The sequence below is a fragment of the Ictalurus furcatus genome, chromosome 21, assembly GCF_023375685.1.
Source record: "Ictalurus furcatus strain D&B chromosome 21, Billie_1.0, whole genome shotgun sequence".
NCBI lineage: Eukaryota > Metazoa > Chordata > Actinopteri > Siluriformes > Ictaluridae > Ictalurus > Ictalurus furcatus.
The window spans coordinates 21,086,475-21,108,974 of record NC_071275.1 but is presented as its reverse complement, the minus strand read 5'-3'; the positions used below and the strand labels follow the sequence as shown (position 1 = coordinate 21,108,974).

General features: G+C 44.6%; 3 protein-coding genes across 5 annotated transcripts in view; 2 read left to right on the top strand and 1 right to left on the bottom strand.

Annotated features, from left to right (window-relative positions):
- Positions 1-2,216, bottom strand: part of LOC128625059 (SUZ domain-containing protein 1-like) — a 7,293-nt gene extending 5,077 nt beyond the window's left edge. Inside the window, exons 1-4 of one of the 2 annotated variants that reach the window (XM_053653101.1) lie at positions 1,814-2,216; positions 1,387-1,436; positions 709-954; positions 1-202 (exon numbers count right to left, since the gene is read on the bottom strand). The exon at positions 1-202 is cut by the window's left edge and continues 5,077 nt beyond it. In XM_053653101.1, coding sequence (XP_053509076.1) covers positions 85-202; positions 709-954; positions 1,387-1,436; positions 1,814-1,864 — 465 coding nt within the window. In that variant the 5' untranslated portion in view covers positions 1,865-2,216 and the 3' untranslated portion in view covers positions 1-84. Of the gene's footprint in view, positions 203-708; positions 958-1,386; positions 1,437-1,813 lie in introns of both variants that reach the window. The other variant, XM_053653100.1, reaches the window with a different exon arrangement.
- A 1,327-nt stretch (positions 2,217-3,543) lies between these two features.
- fbxo42 (F-box protein 42) lies at positions 3,544-9,802 on the top strand. Of its 2 annotated transcripts, XM_053653098.1 has the most exons (11): positions 3,566-3,673; positions 4,097-4,258; positions 4,598-4,876; positions 5,194-5,310; positions 6,442-6,576; positions 6,721-6,874; positions 7,375-7,485; positions 7,616-7,712; positions 7,868-7,924; positions 8,063-8,179; positions 8,303-9,802. In XM_053653098.1, the coding sequence occupies exons 3-11, from the start codon at positions 4,603-4,605 to the stop codon at positions 9,242-9,244; spliced, it is 2,004 nt and encodes a 667-aa protein (XP_053509073.1). In that variant the 5' UTR covers positions 3,566-3,673; positions 4,097-4,258; positions 4,598-4,602; the 3' UTR covers positions 9,245-9,802. The 2 variants fall into 2 exon arrangements, with proteins under 2 accessions (XP_053509074.1, XP_053509073.1); XM_053653099.1 differs by lacking the exon at positions 4,097-4,258 and having other exon boundaries at positions 3,544-3,673.
- A 2,645-nt stretch (positions 9,803-12,447) lies between these two features.
- slc25a34 (solute carrier family 25 member 34) lies at positions 12,448-21,637 on the top strand. The gene is made up of 8 exons (XM_053653121.1): positions 12,448-12,768; positions 13,200-13,351; positions 13,449-13,986; positions 17,255-17,320; positions 18,785-18,937; positions 19,055-19,189; positions 19,285-19,798; positions 20,812-21,637. Exons 3-7 carry the CDS (start codon positions 13,498-13,500, stop codon positions 19,459-19,461), a joined length of 1,020 nt encoding a protein of 339 aa, XP_053509096.1. The 5' UTR covers positions 12,448-12,768; positions 13,200-13,351; positions 13,449-13,497; the 3' UTR covers positions 19,462-19,798; positions 20,812-21,637.
- The last annotated feature ends 863 nt before the right edge of the window (positions 21,638-22,500 follow it).

The following is a 22,500-nucleotide window of genomic DNA, read 5'->3' as shown; positions in this document are numbered from 1 at the left end:
AGACAGCGATCACACGGTCGTTACGTCCTCCCTCCCAGACAGAAAGGAGGAGGCGGACAAGAGATCCTGACCGAAGTGACTCATTTAGTCCTCAGTGCTCAGTGTCTCTCTCTCTCTGCTGAGGCGGAACCCTGCCGTGCCGTCCGGCCCCCGGGGTTGCCGAATAATGTTACTGTTCAACTGAAGAGATTCTGACGCCGATCTGAAAAGAGAAAAGAAATAGATATCATCATCATCATCTTAAAAACAGGACCAAAGCATTAGTAAAAAAGCCAGAGTTGTGTTTAGAGGTCGACCGAGTGATGGGTTTTGCTAATTAATCAGCACCGATAACCGATTGCAGGGACTATCGGTTATCAGCAATAAGCCACACTGATAGGTTTTCCCAGGTGCGTCCGTTGCCGGAGCGGCTGAGAAAGGTCCGCGTTCATTATACGCTACGAGAACGGCCTGTCGAGGCGAAATAAAAAAATTCTAGAGATGATAAACTGTAATATTAAAGTAAGACAGTCTCACACCAAGAGCCTGTAAAGCTGCAGCGATGCACAATTAAACCAGATACGACTACACGGAAATCCACTACTATGATAATACTGTAACATAATTAAAGACAAAAGTTTAACTAAACTATCTACAGGGTAACATCCAGTAACTCAACGTCGATCGAAGGACAAACAACTGAAAGTGTGGCACGTCTTCATGCCTCACCTGTCCGAGTCTTCTCTTTCCCGCGCCGGTTCCTCAGCACTGGCGCTACCCAGAATCCTCCTCCTGGCCTCGGCGTACTCGGCCTCTCTCTGTTTCAGAGATTTGGGTTGCTGAGCGGGTCGAGCGCTCGCGCCCTGTGCGGTTAGGACGCCGTTACTGGGCGGGCGCTTCAGGATACGGATCTGAGGAGGCGGAGCCGCGGGCAGGGACTCGTCCTGAATCACCACGCCCGTCTTCACAGGTATGCTTCTGATAAAATACAGAACAGAGCTGAAGCTTTATCCAGACAGCAGAATAAGGTCATGTGCACAGCTGAAAGTGAAGTACAGAAGTGAACAGTTTGGATATTTACGGTGTGTTTCGTTAAAAAAAAAAAGTTCTGTCTTAAATCGTAGATATGATTTGCTTTAAACCCACAGACCGAAATGTGACTCAAAGCATTATTTTTTAAAGTTGTATTTATTTTAACGTGTGTGTCTGTGTGTAAATATATATATATATGTGCCGAATTTTTGTTTTGATTCGTTCATGCCTGCGAATCGATTCCTTTCGTTCGTTTCAAAGAGTCGTTCAAAAAGAGCGAATGGCTCGACGACAGTCACAAACCTCTGTTCTTTATTACAGTACAATAAGCCTCTTGTTTTTAAAGTGGTGAACATGTGAAAGAGAGCTCCTTACTCAGATTTCTGACTGATTTTCAGCTTCGCTTCGAGTCGCCTCTCGATTTCCTGCAGACAGAACACAAGTCATTCGACTCCCTTTAGGACCCGGGTACTCCCAGTTACACTTTCATTAGCCAGTTAGCTCAAACCGCCAGCTAGCGTATGACACAATGAACACAAAAGGCATAAATATGTATTAAAGACAAGAAAATATCCACAACTAACCACAACTAACGCGTTGGTTTACGGTCGCATTTTATAGCAGATCTATATAGGCTCTGAAGAGTACTAAACCCAAGCTAGTCGGCTAAGCAACAGATGCTAACAACAGTTAGTTGTTATGACAGTTAGCAAGCATTAAGGCCTGTGAGCCTCTACACAACAAGCTAATGGAGATAATATCGCTGTAAGCGAAATATATTCTTCTAAATTAAGTGTCTTACTCCGCTGTCCGCAGCTTCTTCCCAGTTATCGGACACGTCTTCATCCTCCATGATTAGTTAGCTACTAGCTATCTAGCCACACAGGCTAACAAGTCAAGAAGAATCCTGCACGACTCTTTCGCATACTTTTATTTTTGGTGAATTGTAATGACAGAGGGAGCCGCTAGGGGCAGCAGCACCACGTGTGCCATCTGGCGGCTCAGAGTGGCAGTGCAACTTTTAAAAAAAGAGCTCATGATATAAAAGTAATTAATTATCTAAAAATATATTTTATTATCAGTGTAAAATGAGTGAATGACTAACGGGATTTACTTAAATCTACTTCATATAATTTGAGAAATAATTTTGCTTCCAGTTGTCAGCTCTTGTACTTTCTCTATTCATAAATACTAAGATTTCCAGTAAATTACTATTATAAATTCTTCACCAAGCTAAAATTTGGTACTTTTGTTATTATTTAAAAATCACATTTTCTTTTATTTGCATACAAATATACAGTAATCTCTTGTAATGTTTAATTACAGTGTAATTATTTATTATGATATTTCATTACAGTGTTATTATGCATGTTACAAGAGCAAAAAATTCTAACGTAGTTTAGGGAAATAAACAGAATGAGTGTCTTAATAAGGTTACTTCAGCAATAAATACTCAAAGCTGCTTTTTTTTTTTACTTGAATTGTAGCCAAAGCATTAAAATGGTGCAAGAAAACAAAAAATAACAATGGTAATGATGTAATTTAAAATAAATAAATAAATAGGTAGATAAAACAAAACATACTCTATAAGCAAAGACAAAAACAAAAATAAATCCCCAAACAGATTCATGCAAATTCATGCATACGTACAGATTACAAACATATGTGATATTATTTACACTTACTTTACAGTTCTATGAAATATTTACACTAATGTGTATGTCACAGATTTAGTCATGCTCACACTCACTCAGAGTAAGCGCTTTATCCTGGTCAGGGCCTTGGTGGATTCGGAGCCCTTCCCGAATCACTGGGCGTAAGACAGGGGGAAAAAACCCTGAATAGTAAAACCCTCCCATCACAGGACACCATGCACACACATTCACACACTTTATCACACTTACGGCAATTTATCTCAGCCTATTCATCTACTGGCATGTTATTGGGACGTGGGGGAAAACTGAAGAACCCAGAGCAAACCCACAGAGAGATCACATGAACAGACAGCTCTGTCTTTAAACAGTTTTAACTAAGAAGGTTTAAGGTTTATTAAATGTGAACTGATACGAATTAATAACAGTGAAAAACAACAACAAGAACAGTAAGTAAAAGTCTAAACTTATGTCACTAAACCCTTGCAGTGGAACTAACTGATAGAAGTAACACGACTTAACTCATCTGACATCATATAAGATGTGGTCATATAAGGGTGTGGTCAGCATCAAACAGGAAGTTGGCATATAATTAAAATGGTTTTAGGGCAGTTTTGACCATTTTGCTTCTTTGGAGTATGATAGAGACGTTTCTTTTCCTTCGCATGCAGATGGTCAACACCTTGCGGATTCCAGAAATGTATGATGTGCTGGAGAGTTCTTCATGTCAAGAAAGCTGAGACAAAATGGAAACTCTACAACAACAACAAAACTGCCCCAGTGTGCAGAGCACGAGCACGCGCATCATCCAGAACGCGCCCAGCGCCGTGCGTCAGGGAGGACGGCGTTACGTGCGCGCTCCCGCGTCCGTGCGTAAGATGCTGCTGTAGGGAGGAAGATGGCGGATGTTTGGAGTCTGGAGAACAGCAGCAGGAGCTGATAAAAGGGAGTCATCACACGGCAGCGATCAGAGGACACAACAGGACGGAAAAGGGAGGACACACACGCCGGTAACAAAAAAACAAAACAAAGCAAAACAAAGCAAAACAAAACATGACTTAGATTAGACAAGAGTCCAAGCACAACTTATGGGGTGAAAATGTGTGAAGTTAGCTAGCTCGCTGTCTGAGTTAGCCGCTCCATTAGCGCCAGGCTAGCACCGGCAGATTAGCGAGTTAAACGCGTTTATACTATTCTACACCGCACTTTATCTGATACAGCGTCTCACAAGACATCGGATTAAACGAAGATGACTAGAATCAGACATTTTTATGAACACGGGTTCAAGACTCGCGTTCTGTTGTCCTGTTCTTCCAGGACATCACCGTTAGCTAGCTAGCTTATTCAGTTAGCCTACAATAGAAACAAGCGAGCTGAGCTCTGGCAGTGAGACGTGCAGAAGATTGAGGAACCGTGTAGTTTTTGTTCTGCAGCAGGTTCCTGTGGTAGAAAGAACAGGATTTTGATCAGTGAGGGAGTTTCAGGAGCAGCAGAGCAGTAAGAAAGCTGAACAGAGTTTAACATAGCGGAAATGGCAGAAGTGACGGGGGATTGTTCTGGAAGATGATGGACTGAAATTCCTGCAGCTGTGTGAGGTGAGAGAACAGCTGCCACATCATCCCGGTACAGAAAAAGGGAAATGGGTGTAGATACTGACGTGTGCATGCCTACTGATCATGTTCTGTGGCTGTTTTTAAAGCACTTTGGCATGACATGGAAAGTCTGAAGTGGTTTTGTTCAGACATGATCTGAAAAAACTTTACTCGGGAACAGAGATCAGTTTTGTTTTGTTGAACTTGATGTAAAACTAGATGAAATAGATTCTGATGTCTGCTGCTCGCAAGTCGTGTGAAATAAATCGTTCTTAAAAATTAGACGATTCCGTGGCAGTTTTATAACCGAGGCGTCACTCCATTTCCTCTCTGCCCCTGCAGGCAGCATGTCTCGCTCCTCTGACGGCGAGGACGCCGGCTTCGTTGCCATGGACACAGAGGACGCCGGCACCGCTTCGCCGGGGGGTCACGTCAACAACCAGACCGCTGCGACCAAGACGGAGACGACAGGATGCGTGAAGCATCCTGGGAAAAGCTGCCAGAGAGCCATGGGCGAGCTGCCGGAGGAGGTGCTGGAGTACATACTGTCCTTCCTCTCGCCATATCAGGAGCACAAGACCGCCGCCCTGGTGTGCAAACAGTGGTACCGCCTCATTAAAGGTGAGAGATAGAGCGAGAGAGAGAGACAAGCAGGGAGAGGGAAAGAGAGAGATGCACGCAGAGAGTGGGACACAGATAAGGAGAACATGGGAGAAACAGAAAGAGAGAGAGTTAAAGGGAAAAAAAGACAAACAGATCAAGAGAGAGACAGAGGTAGGAGCAAAGAGAGACAGACAGACAGGTAGAGAGAGAGACAGTGTGTTAGAGGTTATAAGTGTCATGCTGTGTGTGTGTGAAGTCTCAGACGTGTTAATTAAAGGTGTTAATGATCTCTTTAGAAGTCCTGAAAGTGTCGGCGTGTGCTTTGATGTGTCCAGGTGTAGCGTATCAGTGTTACCATGGTTTCCTGAGGGCCGTTCAGGAAGGGAACATCCAGTGGGAGAGTCGCACCTACCCGTATCCCGGAACCCCCATCACACAACGCTTTTCCCACAGTCAGTACACACACACACACACACACACACACACACACACACTTTACACTTCATACGTGTGCTGTAACAGGATGCTGAGTGTTTCAGAGTTTCAGTCTTTATCCTTCTCTCAGTGTCATAGATTTAATCCTTGAATTAACGAGAACCCATAAATCTGTTAAATGAGAAGAAACTAATTTCATCAAATAAATGACCGGCGTTTGAGTCTCAGCAGTGTCCGATTACGTTTTTAAATCAGTTCACAGATTGATGTCGGCTCAAGAAGTGTTTCATTTTTTAATAATGTTTCCGTGCTCTAAACCTGGGGCGTTGTATTCATACGCTCATCTCTGGTTCTTAACGGTTCTGTATAGAACCTTATACCGAAGTGTTTCACGATCAGAACTCAGGGTAGAACCTCTTGAAGCTAAGAACCCTCACTTATGCAGCGAACCCTTAAGGAACCGAGTGTACCGAGTATCAAGAGGCCAAACGTTAAACTCGTGACAGGTTCCCGAGATGAAGAAGAAAACAAGCGTTCTGCTTAGAACACTTTGTGGTACTCCTTTTAAATTGTCTGCCTAAAAAGTGCCGTCACTGCGTAGGATAAATACTCACCATCACAACGTCCTCTCTCTCAGGAGCGTGTAAGATTCTGTTCACACATGAACCTCTGGATGATCTGGTGGTAATCATCTCGTCCTGGTCTTACAGTGACTTCGGGTCAAACGTCAGCCCTTCCTCATTAATTATTATTGAATTCGCGTGTGTGTGTGAGTGAGTGTGTCAGTGAAGGACACTTAACACCTCGGACTGTAGGTGTAATTATATAAATATTAACAGAAACATGCTAATAAACATTTGGAGGTTTTACGGTATCTTCCTGACATTTTACAACAAAAGTTCCCACAACAGGACTGACTCCTCACACTGTCCTAAATCTCTCTTCAGTTAAATACAGTAACGATATTTAAGTTCTGATATTTAAATTTGGCTCATTAGATAATATTTAGAGATTATTTTACAGGTCAGATAAATTGACTCCGCCAGCAGTACCAGCATCAACCACAGGGGGCGACCCACAGGCTGAAAACCACTAGTTTTGTGCAACACTGCTAGGTGTTAATGTGTGTGTGTGTGTGTTTTTTAAAGGTGCGTGTTACTATGACTCAAACCAGTCGATGTACGTGTTTGGCGGCTGCACACAGAGCAGCTGTAACGCAGCATTTAACGACTTGTGGAGACTCGACCTGAACAGCAAGGAGTGGATACGGCCGCTCGCTTCAGGTACACACACACACAGACTGCTACACTGCTCTTCAAAATGTCTCACACACATACACACACTTTCCCTACTGTTAACCCTGACTACTAGAGTGACACACACACACTCGCGTGTATGAGAGCTGTTTTTGGCTGTTCTGTGTCCAGGCTCGTACCCATCTCCCAAAGCCGGCGCCACGCTGGTGATGTTTAAGGATCTGCTGGTGCTGTTCGGAGGCTGGACCCGCCCCAGCCCGTACCCTCTGCACCAACCCGAGCGCTTCTTCGACGAGATACACACCTACTCTCCTTCCAAAAACTGGTGAGCAGAGAAGATCCGTCGTCACATCTAACGTTCCGTGTCGCTTGTCACAAGTCACACCACAGCGCCGTTGAGTTCCGCATAGTGATTGGTCGGTGATTGATAAACGTGTTGATTTAGTTTTCTATGACAGCAGCTCTGACGGTAGCGCAGGTTTATATAAAATTAACTATAGCAACAGCTCATTCACAGGAACGTCTACTTTAGGTGACGTCCCACATAAACGTCGTTGATCTGGTGAAGTAAGGAGACGTTTATGTAGCAAGTAAGGAAGGAGTCTCCAGTGTCAGCGCTTTGTAACAGTCAGAGGGAAAGCTGAAACTTGAAGTTTTCTGACATCTTCAGGACAGAGGAGTTTACGGTTCTTTGTGGTTTCTCGCTAACATGACAAGCTGCAAATTGCTGTGGTGTAAGAGCAATAAAACTCTTGGCTGTTATAGAAAAAATAACCAACTGTTGATGTGTATCTCTGTCTGTCTGTCTCTCTGTCTGTCTCTCAGGTGGAACTGTATCGTGACGACTCACGGTCCTCCACCCATGGCTGGTCACTCCTCCTCTGTCATTAATAACACAATGGTGGTGTTCGGTGGCTCTCTCGGAGCTCGACAGATGTACGTACCTGTGTGTGTGTGTGTGTGTGTGTGTGTGTGTGTGTGTGTGTGTGTGTGTTTTGGATGTTAGTACAAGAGGATTAGCGCCTCGGTCTGGATTGTTGATTTGTTGTGTGTGTGTTTATTTCAGGAGTAATGAGGTGTGGGTTCTGGATCTTGAGCAGTGGTCCTGGTCCAAACCCACCATCACTGGCTCTGCTCCTCACCCCCGCGGAGGCCAGAGTCAGGTGAGTCTCTCCTCCTCTCACACTCACGCGTGCAGGTCACGTGTGCGGGGACACTGTACCTGTTCCTCCTGTTTATGTTCAGGGTTCTGATGGGAATAAGAAACCGAGCTAGAGGGAATAACGATGCCAGTGACGTCTTGTTTTCTCTCTCTCAGATTGTGATAGACGGCGAGACGCTGCTCATCCTGGGGGGCTGCGGCGGCCCGAACGCTGTGAGTTCAGTTCTGACGTCTTCATAATCAACCATAACAATTTTACCCGGGTCTGATTTTACCTAGGTCTGATAACTGTCTGTGTTAAACCCCTCAGTTGTTTGATTTTCCTCTCTAATAAACTTGTGTGTGTTGCAGCTGCTGAAAGACGCCTGGTTGTTGCACATGGGTGCCCCCACCTGGTCATGGCAGCAATTGCGAGTAGAGAACGAGGAACACTGCGCTCCTGAACTCTGGTGCCACCCGGCCTGCAAGGTGTGTGTGTGTGTGTGTGTGAGAGATAGTGTATGAATCTATTCAGTCTAAATAATTTAAAAACTGATCTGACCTCTCTCTCTCTCTCTCTCTCTCTCTCTCTCTCTCTCTCTCTCTCTGCAGGTGGGTGAGTGTGTGGTCGTTTTCTCGCAGGCTCCGTCTGGCCGGGCTCCTTTGAGCCCGAGTCTGAACTCCCGCCCTTCCCCCATCAGCGCCACACCCCCTCCGCTCGGCCCGGACACCCCCCCTCTGCGATCACAGTCTCCTGTGCGCTCCGGCGTCGTCCTTGGCAACGTGGAGGAGGCTCCATGCGTCAACGGACGCTGGGGAACTCTCCGGCCACGCCCGGCGACGGTTAGGGGCGGAGCCAGAGAAGGAAGTCCCTCCTCTTCACAGCAGCCGTCTCCATCGCAGGCTCCAGACAGCCCGCCTTTGCTTAACGGCTCTTCCCCTTCCCCTCATACTAGTCCCTCCCACCCACATGGCCACGCCCATTTACCAACAGATTATGGATGGGAGTCTCCACCCTCTTCGGCATCATCAGTGGCCCCACCCTCTCTGGATCAGCCAAGCACAAATGGCATTCACACTCCGCCAGGTGCTGTTTCTCCTGCCGCGCTCCGCAGAGGCCTGGAAGCCGTTAAATCCCTCGCATCATCGTCTCCTTCCTCGTCCTCGTCTTCCTCTAACCCCGCCCCTAGCTCCAGCCCCGCCTCATCAAGCCCGCCGCAGGTTGATGGACACTCGATCCCTCCGATTGCGCGTCGCCTGGGCCACTCGGTGCCCCCGCAGAGCCTGAACGTGGGGAAGCCGCTGTACCAGGCGCTCAGCTGCAAGCCCATGCAGATGTACGTGCTGGACGTTTCACGGGCCAAAACCTCCGGTGTCGTGGCGTGGCGCGTCTTTGGCAGCAGTGCCGTCACTGGACCGCCGGAGACGAGCCTGCACACGGTGGTGCAGGGCAGAGGAGAGCTCATCATCTTCGGCGGGCTCATGGACAAAAAACAGAACGTCAAGTACTACCCCAAAACCAATGCCTTGTATTTCGTACGTGCTAAAAGGTAATGAGAGAGCGCCGGGAGGACCGTGCGTGCAATTTGGGATGGTCAGGTTGGAAATTTACCCACATTCTGACCTGGACACTGACATCATCAGACCTGCCTTTTAGGAAGAGACTGGAACCACTCGTGTGTCACATTCCCAACACTAATTCCTCGTCTCTCCTGAGAAATCAATTTTGACACATATAAAGGAGACTTAATGAAGAACTGTTGTTGTGTGATTGCTTTTCCTGACCTTCTCTCCCACTGTGTGTGTGTGTGTGTGTGTGTGTGTGTGTGTGTGTGTGTGTGTGGGAGATTATAAACTGAAGGGACTGTTCCTCCCTTTCCTGCGATAGCGTCTCGTTGCAAATGAAGGAGCCCGGGAAACGGAGGAACGCTGCTGACTACCTTGCTTTTATATCTCACTTCCTGCCTGCATTGTTTACATTTAAAATATGAGCAAGATGGAGACGATGTGTGTCACTGCATGTGTCTGTGAATGAATGCGTGTGTGTGGTGATTGATGTTTGGGACGGGACGGGGTGGGAAAGGGAGGGTCCTGTTGCAGTGTAACCCGATACAAAATCAAACAATAAAGTCTTTATAATGTCTTATCTTCAGTAGTCACTGCATCCAGGTCAGTGTGCCGGTGGATCCGGGGTCTATCCTGGGAATGCTAGATGTGAGGTGGGAATACACTCTGGGTGGGCTTATTTTTTAATGAATCGACACATCAATGAACCTTTCTGAATCTTTTTTTTTTTATGTTGTGTCCCAGGACATTAACCGATTAATTTCATGTCATGTTTCACCTCCTCCTCATCCTCACACTGTCCACCTGTGCTGTTTCTCTTACATGGTCATCACACTGAGGAGGAGAAATGTGTTCCTGCAGTATGATCTGGTGGGTTCCAGGCGCCTCTTTGAATCATTTAAGGCCTTCTCCCTTTACAGTACCCCTGCATGCTAATAATAAAAGGACGGTGTGTGTAATCGTGAAGGGGACGGCCAAAACGTGTACACACACACACACACTCAAACCAAAAGAGACATGAGATGTTTCTGCATTAATGTTCTACTATTCTTGGTTGTGAGGGAATCTAGAGAGAAAAACAAAGCTGGAAGTTCATCCAGACCTGGAGCTGAATACAAGACCAGCTACATTAGTGCTCGTTAACCCAGTGACACGGTGGCGTTGTGTTACATACAGGAGGTCTAATTACCGAGTGCAGTAGGTTATCATAAGCATGTTCGTGTGTCGTTTAGTAACGTTCAGATGTTTGCGAAGTGACGGATGTGTTTATGAGCCACTGGGAAAAGAAGGGTAAATACTTTCTGTTAATGTGCCGAGTGACTTTCAGGCTATACTTACACACAGCATGCACTCTGACACAGTGTATGACTGGAACCGCACACACACACACACACACACGTAAGGAGATCTGCATGCACTGCTGGGAAAAGAGGTAGGACTGCTGGAAGGTTTATATATTGTTTTGTTTATGCAGGAGAAATAAAGCTCTCCAGGAAAACACTCAGCCTTGTGGATGTGACGTGTGCTTTCTGGAACATGTTTGCATGGATATGCCCAATATTTATTTATGCCTATTAAATAATTATTTATTAATAATAATTAATTATTATTTAAATATGCTTATTTTATTTAAGTGCATAAAATATTGTGTTTCGACATTTACATTTATGGCATTTGTCAGACGCCATTTATCTCGTATATAGATTTGAGCAGTTGAGGGTGAAGGGCCTTGCTTAAGGGCCCCACAGTGGCAGCTTGGCATTGCGGGGATGTGAACTCACAATTCTGATCAGTCGTCCAACATTTTAACTACTGAGCTCCCGCTGCCCTTTATCCAGATTAACACTTCGTTTTTAAAATTCGTGATTAGATTTAACTCTTGCGTTAAAAGTTATTCCTTAATTTTGATCTTCTTCACCGCACTACTTTAGTTAACATGAACCACATTACTGAAGACACTTTATAAAGAAAAGGTGTTTTCAGGTAAAATGAGCTGATCCTAATCCGACTTGTAGTTGATGATGATAATACAGCTACTACATTTTTTTTTGAAGGTAGAACAATTTAATTGTCAGTTTCTTTGTATTCAAGCCCTGTAAATAAATGCAGACTTGCACTGTAACAACAGGTGAATAAAAGAAGAGGTAATTAGATATTTGGTGTTCTTTCTAGCCGAAACGTCCAGGCTGAGTTCATGCAGCACTCACTCCACAGACCGGGGTCCATTTTAAAGGTCCATGTTAAACCTTCTTTTAGCTTTTGGCCCTGAACCTGGAGCTGCAGTATGTTCTCTGTAAACCATGCAAAATCTATATTTGATTGCTTCATGTTAAGAATTTCTCAACAGTAATGTAGTAAAATATTTTAAATAGGTTATTTTTTCAACTAGCAGCTTTAAGTGTAATAAGTGACCCATTTTGTATGACATATTCAGATGCAGCTAGTCCTGTCAAATAAAATTATATAATAATAATAATAATAATAATAATAATAATAATAATAATAATATGAACTGTAGAAAGGTTTTATTATTTTATTCTGTTTTATACACAGGACACTACTTAAGCTATATAGAATGAGCTTCAGGCTTAAGCGTCTATTATGTCCAATTCAGACAATTCATTTAATATAGTCTGATCATAAAAAAGCTTAATATATGAAGCAGTACACCTGTATGTATAGATTATACATTTAAAATAAATAAATAAATAAAAATAAATATTATTATGAATTCACTAAAACAGGCCGCCATTTTGTCAAAGTCCGCAAACTAGCAGGATGAGTTACAACGAAGTTCATGAATTTTGATGTTTACGTTTTTGTTTTTAAAATTGATTAAAAACAATTTCATTAACCTACATAACCTGTGTAAAGTTTATGCTCGTATTTATGTTTATTTACATTAGCTAGCTAACGGCTAACAGACTAGCCAACTTGCTAGCCGCGTCCTTTCCCTGTAGCTATGTGAATGAAAAACAACGATGACGTCAAGTGGACTCATTTACAACAGATTTAACTCTACAGAGTGTTTATGAGCTGTTGAATTAAAACATGACACCATGGACTGAATATAGCGTATTAATCAGTTCCCCATAATAACGAGATAAAGTGTGAGAAGCGAACAAAACAAAACAAAACTAAACAAGATATGTATTATGCGGTTTGTGTAGTATGCAGGTTCGGGCCGGAAACATTCATGTACTTGGCATTGAATCCTTGAAAAGGTGGAATGCGGAATCTGATTGGCTGGAAGCTCGGGTATGGACAGATTCACGGTATGTGATTCGCTGAGAGGGAGAGCGGGGCGGGGCTAGTGCTGTAGCTTTTCATGAGGCATGTTTACAGCGCTGCTGTCAGAACGAGGGAGAGACCCAGGCAGAGAGGGAGAGAGAGAGAATCAGGCGGAGAGAGAGAGAGCGAGAGAGAGAGAGAGAGAAAGAATCAGGCGGAGAGAGAGAAAGAATCAGGCGGAGAGAGAGAAAGAATCAGGCGGAGAGGGAGAGACCCAGAGGGTAAGTTGGTCTAAATGATTATGTGAGCAGCATACACGAATTATTAGAGGATCATTAAAATGATAAATAGGTTTAACTTCTAAAGAAGAAGTTCGAGCTTTTGATTGATTGATTGATTTATTTATTTATTTAAAGTGGTGTTTTCTGGGCCAGTTAGGAAAGTATTGCCATGCAGGACAGGCTTGCAGTTTAGGACACATTCAGAATGAATTATTATTAAAGTTAAAACAAGTTCATACAGATTTTTTTTTTTAAAGGCATGAAAGAGAAAGCAGTGATAATTTCTTAGCGATGTAATGAATAATATTTACAAAGATATTGCTTTCTTTCATTACTCTGTAACAGTTTAATTACACACTTTAATGCACACACACTTTCAGTCCCCTTCTTTGCATCTTGAGTTCATTTTCACGCTTTGATCTTTGTTACAGAATTGTTCCTGAGATCAAAACAAGTTTCTCAGAGTCCCAGAGGATGGAGTTTCGGCTCCCTGGTGTTTCTTCACTGGAGAAGTTTCTGTGTATCTGAGGCATGACGTCATTCCTGCTCCTCAGTGATGAAAAGCGAAGCTGGCATGTGACCGGTTTGTAATTTCAGGTGTTTAAGTTTACAGGTGAGCAAACACTGCAGGACTGGTGGCGTAACACTGTGCTGGTACATGTTGTACACAAACTCCTCAGGAACCGTCTAACTGTTTAAGCTGGACGATCCATCACCGCCATCATCATCATGGGCGCGATGGCAGATCCACAACTCATCAACCGCCCCCCAGTCACAGCGTTCATCACCCAGAGCTCCATTCCTCCTCTACCTCGTACTCCTTCGAGGCCAGGTAACCGTCCCCGGGCGCTTTGGCCGCCGCTGGACTTCACTCTGGGTTCTCTGGCCTGCTGCGGCGCCTGTCTGTTTACCAACCCGCTGGAGGTGGTGAAGACTCGTCTGCAGCTGCAGGGGGAGCTACAGGCGCGTGGCTCGTACCATCAGCACTACCGAGGGGTGCTGCAGGCTCTCTGGCTGGTGGGACGCACCGACGGCCTGCGCGGCCTGCAGAAGGGCCTCGCCGCCGGACTGCTCTACCAGGCTCTCATGAACGGAGTCCGGCTCAGCTTCTACTCCTACACACAGGTCTCAGGGATCAGCGACGTCCCGGGGGGAAACGTGGCATCGGGGGCGGCTGCTGGGGCTTTAGGGGCCTTCATTGCCTCTCCTGCTTACCTGGTGAGTTCACTGGGGTTTTAAAAACTGCTTACAGGGTTTCATTTATCAGACCGGTGCAGATTAAGGATATTGAAATGCATTGAGACCGGTCAGATAGTTTAGTGTCCTGTCCTGCTGTGTATGTCTCAATAATCAATAACGCATTATGTCACAATATTTAACACGTGATATTGTTATCTCCAGCACGTCAACATATCTGTGCAAAGATCAGGTCCTTAGTTTGGACAATTTTAAAGCCTTGTCACTTGTACAGTGCTGTGAAAAAGGTATCTGCCTGATTCCTTCGGTTTTTGTGTATATCGCATACTTTGTTTTTCAGAAGTTAAAACAAAATCAAACAAAAAAAGATAAAACAAAGGAAACCTGAGTAAACACACAATAGTTTTTAAATGGTAATATTATTTATTGAATCAAAAAAACTTAACCAATACCTACTGGGCCTGTGTGAAAATGTATTTGCCCCCATAGTTACTACTTCCCCACGTCTAGGAAACTGCATTAATAACGGGGTTCAGCTGGACGAGACACAACCAGACCCGATTACTGCAAACCCTGTTCAATCACATCTACACTTACATAGAACTTTTTCAGCAGCATGGAGTTGGTTCAAAGATCTTACTCAGTAACACACTACGGCAAAGCTGAAAGAAACTCCAGAAATGATGAGGAAGAAGGTGATTGAAGTACATCAGTCTGGGAAGGGTTACAAAGCTATTTCAGAGGCTCTGGGACTCCAAAGAACTGCAGTGAGATCCGTTATCTCCAAATGGAAAAACTCGGCACAGCAGTGAACCTTCCCAGAAGTGTCCGACCTTCCGAAATTCCTCCAAGAGCACAGCGACGACTCATCCAGGAAGTCAGAAAAGACACAAGGACAACATCAAAGGACCTACAGGCCTGTCCTGCATCAAAAAAGGTCACTGTTCATGACTCCACTATCAGAAAGACACTGGGGGAAAATGGCGTCCATGGAAGAGTGGCGAGGTGAAAACCACTGCTAACCCAGAAGATCATTAAGACTCGTCTGAATTTTACCAAAACACACCTTGATGATCCTCAAACCGTTTGGGAGAATGTTCTGTGAACTGATGAGGTGAAAGTGGAACTGTTCAGAAGACAGGGGTCCCGTTACATCTGGCATAAACCAAACACAGAATTCCACAAAAAGATCATCATACCTACGGTCAAGCATGGTGGAGGAAGTGTGATGGTGTGGGGATGCTCTGCTGCTTCAGCGTCTGGGCAACTTGCAGTAATTGAGGGAAACATGAATTCTGCTCTCTAGCAGAAAATCCTAAAGGAGAATGTCCGGTCTTCAGTCCTTAAGTTAAAACTCAAGCGCAACTGGATTCTGCAGCAAGACGACGATCCAAAGCGTAGGAGTAAATCCTAGTCCTAGAAGTAAGTGAAAGTCTGATCTCCAGTTATCGGAAGCGTTTGTTTGCAGTTATTGCTGCTAAAGGTGGCACAAGCAGATTTTAAGTTTAAGGGGGCACTTAGTTTTTCTCATGGGTGATGGGTGTTGGATCACTTTTTGTTGCTTTGATAAAAAAAACATGTTTTATGTTTTTCGTTGCGAGATCTAAAACTATTTAGTACAAGATGTACACAAAAAAAAATGCTGAAAGAAATGAAGGATGAAATACTTTTTCACAGCACTGTATATAATGTAACTAACATATAATGGAAGTGTATAGCCTCCAGTTTAGCATCACACAAACGGCATGTCTGAATCATCACACACTCGCCCCAAACGAGACATGTGCGCTAACAGCACTTATAAACTACAAGCTCCGCCTCCGGTCTTTAGGCCAGGAGTGTGCTGAGGTACCAAGTGATTGTTGATGTGGTTGTTAATGAGCTCTAACGATTGAGACTTTGTCCGTTTGGCCGAGTTTATAGATCGTCTGTTAGAGACGCTGAGCTCTTCTACAAATCCCACAGAGGAGACGCCACATAAGGTTCCCAGTACAGAACCTCTGTTACAAAGTGCACGTTAAATCAGCACAAAATGTCGCAAATGCAGCAAAGAAATACTTTACCTGTTAGCGACATTAGGCTTGACGCTCCAGTGCAAAGATAAAGTCTTTTCTTTTGCTGCATTTGCGACATTTTGTGCTGATTTAACGTGCACTTTGTAACAGAGGTTCTGTACTGGGAAGTTTCCCAACACTGGGACAAACTGCTGATGCCTGAGGGGGAAGAAAAATCTCTCGTTGTGTAAAACCGTCCTCCCCCATCATGACCCGCTGTCACACTGTACACTCTGCAGATGGCTCAGAGGTTAATGTGGTTAGCCCTGTCGCTAAATCTGAAAAACCTCCATCCTCTCATATCGTGAACTGTACATACGTTTTCTGCGGCCTGTGCATCTTTTCTGTACACACCGTGGTTGATTATACAGATGTTTAATCTGTATAATCACTAACGACACTAACGTCAATCTGCAGTGCACTCCAGTGGCTCCGCCCCTTTCGGCCAGTAAATATACCATCCCTAGATATACTGTATACACTTCTTCCTCGATTATTGTGCACACAGGAAATACAGGACGTATGTGTTGGTGTGCAGATTATTAGCAGTAAGCTGTGTGTTATTTACACCTGAGTGGAAGGAGGGAAGGAGGGAAGGAGAGGTCAACGCCATGGAAAACACACACAGTCACACCTTTAAAGACAATACGGGGGGGTGGAAAAGGGCAGAGAGGGAAAGAATGAATTGCCACCACCACGAGCGGTGACAAAGCAGAGTGTTAAACACTGCAACACACACACACACACACACACTGCTGGTCAGGTTATTGAACGGGAGTGGTCTACCACTTATCTGTAAGGCTGTGTTACGATTATGAAACCATGATTGAGCTTTATCACACAAGGTTTTATTATATATATAAAACGGTTACGCAAACATATTAAAAAAAATTCACAATTCTAGTTTTCTAGCTTCGGTTTCCCCTGAAAAATCAAGCGAGAACGCAGTCTACACACCGTCGTGTCTCATGTGCGGCTACCCATGTGCAACAGATGTGCGCGAAACCCGGGGGGCGGGGGCGTGGGGATCACCTGACTTGATTGGCTGCGTGAATCTACAGCCTGGGCGAGAACAAACTCAGCCCCAGCCTTGTTTCTCGCTTCCTTACACCATTCACACAGTGTGTTTTCACCTATGACCTGTAGGTGGTGCTGGTACAGAAAGTAGAGCAATAACTAGACCAACTATCGTAAGTGTTTTAGTCGTATGAAGGTGTGTGTTTGTGTCTGCGCAGATAAAGACACACCTGCAGGCGCAGACTGTGGAGGCCATCGCTGTGGGGCACCAGCACAACCACCAGGTGAGTCACGTCCTCCAGCGCCCTAACTTAACTCTTTTTTTTCTTTTTTTTTTCTTTCTTATGTGAATCGACTCTGAGATTCGATTCACCCGATTCACCCGATTCACCCGATGCACCAGACAGATATGCTTGTTACACTGTTGATTAACATCAGGACTAACAGACCTGAAGAGAATGTGCACAGGGATGAGACACAATGTAACACACACATTAAGTCTTCTTCCATCTACTGAGCGCCAGAAGACCAACAAGTGTAGAAAAGAATCGGTGCAGATCGTCCATCATCGCTGTTGTGCTCTAGTGTGTGGACAGTACAGGGCATTTTCCCAGTGTGCTGTGGATCAGGTCAGGGATTTCACAGTGTTGCTTTACTTCAGATGAGTGTGTGAGTGTGCGCGTGTGTGCGCGTGGGTGTGCGTGTGTGATCTCTCACACAGCTCTAAATTTACACAAGTCTGAACAGTGTCACTGTGTGCGTCATCGTGACATTGCTTCATCACAGTGACCCTCAACTGCACTGTGGAAATTGTGTACGTGCGAGTGTGTGTGTGTGCATGTGTGTGTGTAAATGTGTGTGTGTGTGTATGTGCACGATTCCACAACCGGGCACCTTCACACATCTCCTGCTGATCAGCAGCTGCAGCCAATCACAGATCAGCAAACAGAGGTGTGGCAGATTTGCCAAGCAACAACAGCAGAAGAACTTTACACACACGCTCACGCACGCACACACACGCACACACACACACACACACACACACACACACACACACACACACACATACGGTGAGCACCAAATCTGCAGCTGGTCTTTGATCAAACATATTTTTAGGTGAGGTCTAATCTCAGAGTTTCCATAGAGCAGGACTGATAAAAAGCGCTGAATAGGCTGTGTGTGTGTGTGTGTGTGTGTGTGTGTGAGTGTGTGCGAGTGTGTGTGAGAGAGAGAGAGAGAGAGATGGTTATCAGACATGTGATACGTGTTGCTGCTGAGTGTGTTTTCTCTCCACGCAGTATTATAAGGTCAGTCGAACTGTTTCACTTCAGAAACCAAGAGAGATTGAACAGGAAGACCCTTTGAACACATTATAGTGTGATTAGTGATTGGTGTGTTAATTACACACACACACACACACACACACACAGAGTCACGGATAAAAAGTGCAGCTGATTAACTGCGTTGGTGTGAAACTGCTCACAGAGAGAGAAGTGAGCACCACGTATTACCTGAACGTTTACCTCTTCAGTAAAGAGAGAGGAGACACAAAACATCCAGGCTGCAGATTACACTAACACACCACAGCAAAAGCATCACATTTTAGCATGTGTACGGTTTAACACACACACACACACACACACACACACACACACTGACTCCTCCTTTTGTAGCATGGCGATAGTTTTGGCCTTACTGAACAGCTAGGGTTGTTTGTTTTGTTGTTGACGGAGTGTGATCGTTGTCAGGGAATCTCCAGCGCCTTTGCTACCATATACAGGCGTGAGGGCGTGGTGGGTCTGTGGCGGGGCGTGAACGGCGCCGTGCCCAGGGTCATGGTGGGCTCAGCGGCCCAGCTCGCCACCTTCAGCTCAGCCAAACAGTGGCTTACACACACACAGGTGAGAACACACACACACACACACACACACACACACACACACACACACATCTGTTCAGGTAACATTTCACAGCAGGAGTCTGCGTTAACCTTTCCCCGCTTCGAATCTCTCCCACAGTGGTTCAGTCCGGACAGCTGGCTCGTCGCTCTGATGGCGGCCATGGTTAGTGGCGTCGCCGTGGCAATCACCATGACGCCGTTCGACGTCATCAGCACGAGGCTTTACAACCAGCCCGTGGACGAGTTGAAGAAGGTGTGTGATGAATAAAAGGAGATTTCAGTCCTGTGCTTAGGTTTTTGTCTACTGAGTGTGACTCTGAGTGTGTTCTGCTCTGGGCTCCTCCTCAGGGTCGCTTCTACACCGGGTTCCTGGACTGCCTGGTGAAAGTGAGCCGCACAGAGGGGGTTCTGGGTCTGTATAAGGGCATGGGTCCCGTGTTCATGCGCCTGGCGCCTCACACTGTGCTCAGCATGCTGCTGTGGGACGTCATGAGGCAAAAAGCTCTGCAGCACTACGCGCTCTGAGGAGATCCTCCTCACCACACCGCTCCATCACAGGGTTCCGCTCGGTCCTGCAGCCTCGCCTTCGCTCGGGTCTGACGCGGGGAATTCAGGAGTCTCACACACAGGGACAGAAGCGTGTGTGGATGTCTGAGGAAAAGCATCACGGTCTTCCTTTCACTGTACAGACTGAGGAGAGTTCTGGGGTCGCCTCTCGCTGGTCTGGAACTCTCTCTGGAATCAAAGCGCTCTGGACTTCTCCAAACTTCTGCTCATCGTCCGGAGAACTCCAGAGAACTCCAGAGGACTCCAGAGGACTCCAGAGGACTCCAGAGAACTGTAGAACTTCCACTGGATTAGGGTTGAGTATGCAAACTAGCCGATGATGTCATACTGTGTTCTACATTCATGGGGGCGTACAAAGACGTAACTGTTTAAGGTGAACGCAAACATGAAAATATTCTCGCTATTCAACTTGGAAAAGTTGTGAGAACACTGTTGCTAGGCAACTGGAAAAGATAGACACAGCGCACACGTTATCTCACGACCGAAACTAAGAATTTAACTAGAAGAGAATCATCACACACACATTTCCCTCAGATGTGTGGGTGCATTCATTAATGGAGGTGTGTGAGAGTGTGTGTGAGAGTGTGTGTGAGAGTGTGTGTGAGAGTGTGTGTGAGAGTGTGTGTGAGAGTGTGTGTGTGAGTGTGTGTGAGTGTGTGTGTGAGGGTGTGTAAGGGTGTGTGAGAGTGTGTGTGTGAGTGTGTGTGTGTGTGTGAGTGTGTGTGTGTGTGTGTGTGTGTGAGTGTGTGTGAGAGTGTGTGAGAGAAATGACACGTAGCATCGACTACTAAAGCAACCGTAATGGTGCGAGATGCTCACGCCGGGTCTCATTTCTCACACCGGATACCAAAGACTTTAATTAGTAAATCTTTCTCAGGAGTTTTTACACGAGAAGTGTGGTGATGAAAATCCAGTTAAATGTGAGGATCGAACCGTTTCCTGCGTTCCTCTCCTGACTTCCTGTCAAGTAGATTCTTTTTATTTCACTCAACGTTTTGCGAAACTCTGTCGCGTCATACTAATGAAAGAAAGAAAGTGATTCTAAAACAAATCCATAAAATATTAAGACAAATAACCCTAGCCCTAGTATAATCAGGGTAAAAGTAATGGCACCCTGTAAAAGCAGGAGGAATTGGTGTGTGTGTGTGAGAGAGAGCTGCGGTGGCTGAACTGCATTTCTGGAAGATTTAGGGGGCGCTCTTCCACCGTTTTCTCTCTGTGAGTTTATAGTGTTTTGTGGGCGTGGTTAAAATGCAAATGAGCAGTACCATGAACATGCTTTTTTTTATTTTATTTTTTTATTTACAGCTGATTTGTGTTCCTGAAGAAAATCAGAGAGAAACGTGTAAATGTGGAGGAGAAATCTGGTGGGGAATTTTAGATGAAATATGAAAACGACACACAGCATTTAAACACATTTACACACGACTCCTGCACATGAAGATATCAGAACAGTGATGAGGATCAGAAATGACCTGACGACACGCGGCTGTGTGAAGTCGGGAGAGTTCAGGAATTCCAGCTGGGGTTCACGGGTTAGTCTTAAAAACTACAGGTGTGCGTGTGTGTGTGTGTGTGTGCGTGTGTGTGTGTGTGAGAGAGAGAGAGAGAGTGTGTGAGAACATATTTACTGGTGTGAAATGATATAAAAGTCATGAAGGACGGAACACACTGTGGTTTTCTGTGTAACGCTGCTTCAGCTCTGCCGCTGTGCCTGATGCATTAAAGAGCTGATTTATTATTTTTGAATGAACTGAACGTTGCAGGCTGATGAACAGAAGACTGATGCAGCTGGACCCCAAGTCGAATGCTGTAAGATTCATGACGAGATCTCTTTAAGCGCTGCGTGAACATGTTCATGTCGACCCGAATCCTTGTATTTTTTAATCTGATATAAAACGCTTCATTTGAAGACGCGGTGTTGTCTGTGATTTATTGTGACGCTGTTACTCGTTTAGCGTGTACTTAAAGTTGTCCTGGATTAATAGAAGAAACAAATAAACAAACTAACGTATTATAGTTAAAAACTATAGTATATATTATAGTTTTAAAAATGTTTATTTCAATGTTTAACGGTTTCTTTTTTTGTCTCCATGCACGACAAAATCGTAAAATAAATAATATTTTACATCCATTTTATACGTTTTATCTTATATTAATGATGTTACTGGGCTGATAATTCCGTCTAGTATTATGATTGTTTTTTTTTTTCTAATTCAGTGTCAACAATCAAACTTTTTTTTAAATTGAGTTCAGCTCCCTGTGTTTTATTTTATTTCCTTATTTATCTACAATATGATTCTGCAAATCATAAAGTACTTGTAGCGTTGGTGTTAGGATAATTCACCGGCCCGTCGCTAATTATTACTTACGTATTTCTGTAAAATGGAAATGTTCTGTCATGTTGTTAGTTGTGTGTGTGTGTGTGTGTGTGTGTGTGTGTGTGCGCTGTGGTGGACAGCAGGATAACTCCATTATTTCAGTTAACTCGGTGAAGTGATCTGGAACTGTAATGCGGTCCAGACCTGTCTGGAACTGCATTTACTGAAGAATTACTGGACGACGTCTGTCAGCCAATCAGCATCGAGAATTCAACAGCGTTGTGGTATAAACAGAAATAAGTGTCCTCGTTAATACCAAATAAAAAAAAATACATTCAAATGTAAATGGTTTATAGGATAATTATAAATATAGGATTATAAACAGGGGCGCACATCTGCATCACAGCTCCAGGGTTCGGGGTTCGAGTCCCGTCGCTGTCCTGTGTGGAGCTTACATGTTCCTGCACATTGATGAAATGGTGGTTTTTTGTGGTTAATATGATAATACAACGACTCAATAATGGGGTACTTTGCTAGCTGAAGAATACTTATATATATATATATATATATATATATATATATATATATATATATATATATATATATATATATGCCAGGTGCAAAATAAATACAATGGACTATCCATCAGCAGATTATCATCTGCAAACGATGCAAT

Coding starts and splice junctions, on each gene's coding strand:
- fbxo42 (XM_053653099.1), top strand. CDS start 4,603: ATGTCTCGCTCCTCTGACGGCGAGGACGCCGGCTTCGTTGCCATGGAC. Junction 6,875..7,374: donor TACTCTCCTTCCAAAAACTG/GTGAGCAGAGAA, acceptor TCTGTCTCTCAG/GTGGAACTGTATCGTGACGA. Junction 7,486..7,615: donor TCTCTCGGAGCTCGACAGAT/GTACGTACCTGT, acceptor TGTTTATTTCAG/GAGTAATGAGGTGTGGGTTC.
- slc25a34 (XM_053653121.1), top strand. CDS start 13,498: ATGGGCGCGATGGCAGATCCACAACTCATCAACCGCCCCCCAGTCACA. Junction 18,938..19,054: donor AGTGGCTTACACACACACAG/GTGAGAACACAC, acceptor TCTCTCCCACAG/TGGTTCAGTCCGGACAGCTG. Junction 19,190..19,284: donor CCGTGGACGAGTTGAAGAAG/GTGTGTGATGAA, acceptor GCTCCTCCTCAG/GGTCGCTTCTACACCGGGTT.